The sequence below is a fragment of the Bison bison genome, unplaced genomic scaffold (genome assembly GCF_000754665.1).
Source record: "Bison bison bison isolate TAMUID 2011002044 unplaced genomic scaffold, Bison_UMD1.0 scf7180017864225, whole genome shotgun sequence".
NCBI lineage: Eukaryota > Metazoa > Chordata > Mammalia > Artiodactyla > Bovidae > Bison > Bison bison.
In genome coordinates, this window is record NW_011494797.1 from 755,068 (window position 1) to 755,800 (window position 733).

Here is a 733-nt window from a genome sequence, read left to right on the forward strand (position 1 = left end):
CCTCCTCCCGGCCGCCCCTCTCCTCCCCCACCCCCATCTGCCACTGTCAAATGAGAAAGTCACCGAGGAGAACCCAAACACTCCAGCCGCCGAGAGCCCCCTTTGGCACTTGGCAGCACGCGGCGGCTGACTCCTCCGCTCAACTTGGTGGCGCCTCCGCGACGCAACTTTCGGGGCTGCTGTGCATTTAACAGGGGAAAGACCGAGGAGGGGGACCGCGCTGCTGGGTGGCGGCCACCTGCGGGGAGTTCGCGAGCGGACACCACCGGACAGGAAGGACACAAAGAAAGCAAAGGGCAAACTGCCACAGTGGGGGTGGGAACACCGCCGAGAAGTTCTCGTGCCCCGGGGAGGATTTTGTTTCCCACCCCCACCCACGAGCGCCTGGCCGGCCGAAGACAGCAGGACATCCAGGAGGCGCGACGCGGCCCGGGGCTGGTCCCCCGGCCCCCTCCTCCCGGCGGGAGCGACGCCGGGGTGAAAAGTGGGGCACAGCGGGCCGAAGGGGTCCCCGCCAACAGCCAACATTGATTTCCTCCGGGCCGAGAGCGACGGCCCGGGCGGCGGCGGCGGGCTGCAGCCGCGGCAGGGCGACAGCATGTCCAAGCCGGTGGACCACGTCAAGCGGCCCATGAACGCCTTCATGGTGTGGTCGCGGGCTCAGCGGCGCAAGATGGCTCAGGAGAACCCCAAGATGCACAACTCGGAGATCAGCAAGCGCTTGGGCGCCGAG

The 733-nt window shown here is 68.1% G+C and overlaps 1 protein-coding gene across 1 annotated transcript in view; it reads left to right on the forward strand.

Moving 5' to 3' along the window:
• Positions 1 to 598: 598 nt before the first annotated feature.
• SOX21 (SRY (sex determining region Y)-box 21) overlaps positions 599 to 733 on the forward strand; it is an 806-nt gene continuing 671 nt past the window's right edge. Inside the window, 1 exon segment of the mRNA XM_010845869.1 lies at positions 599 to 725. Coding sequence (XP_010844171.1) covers positions 599 to 725 — 127 coding nt within the window.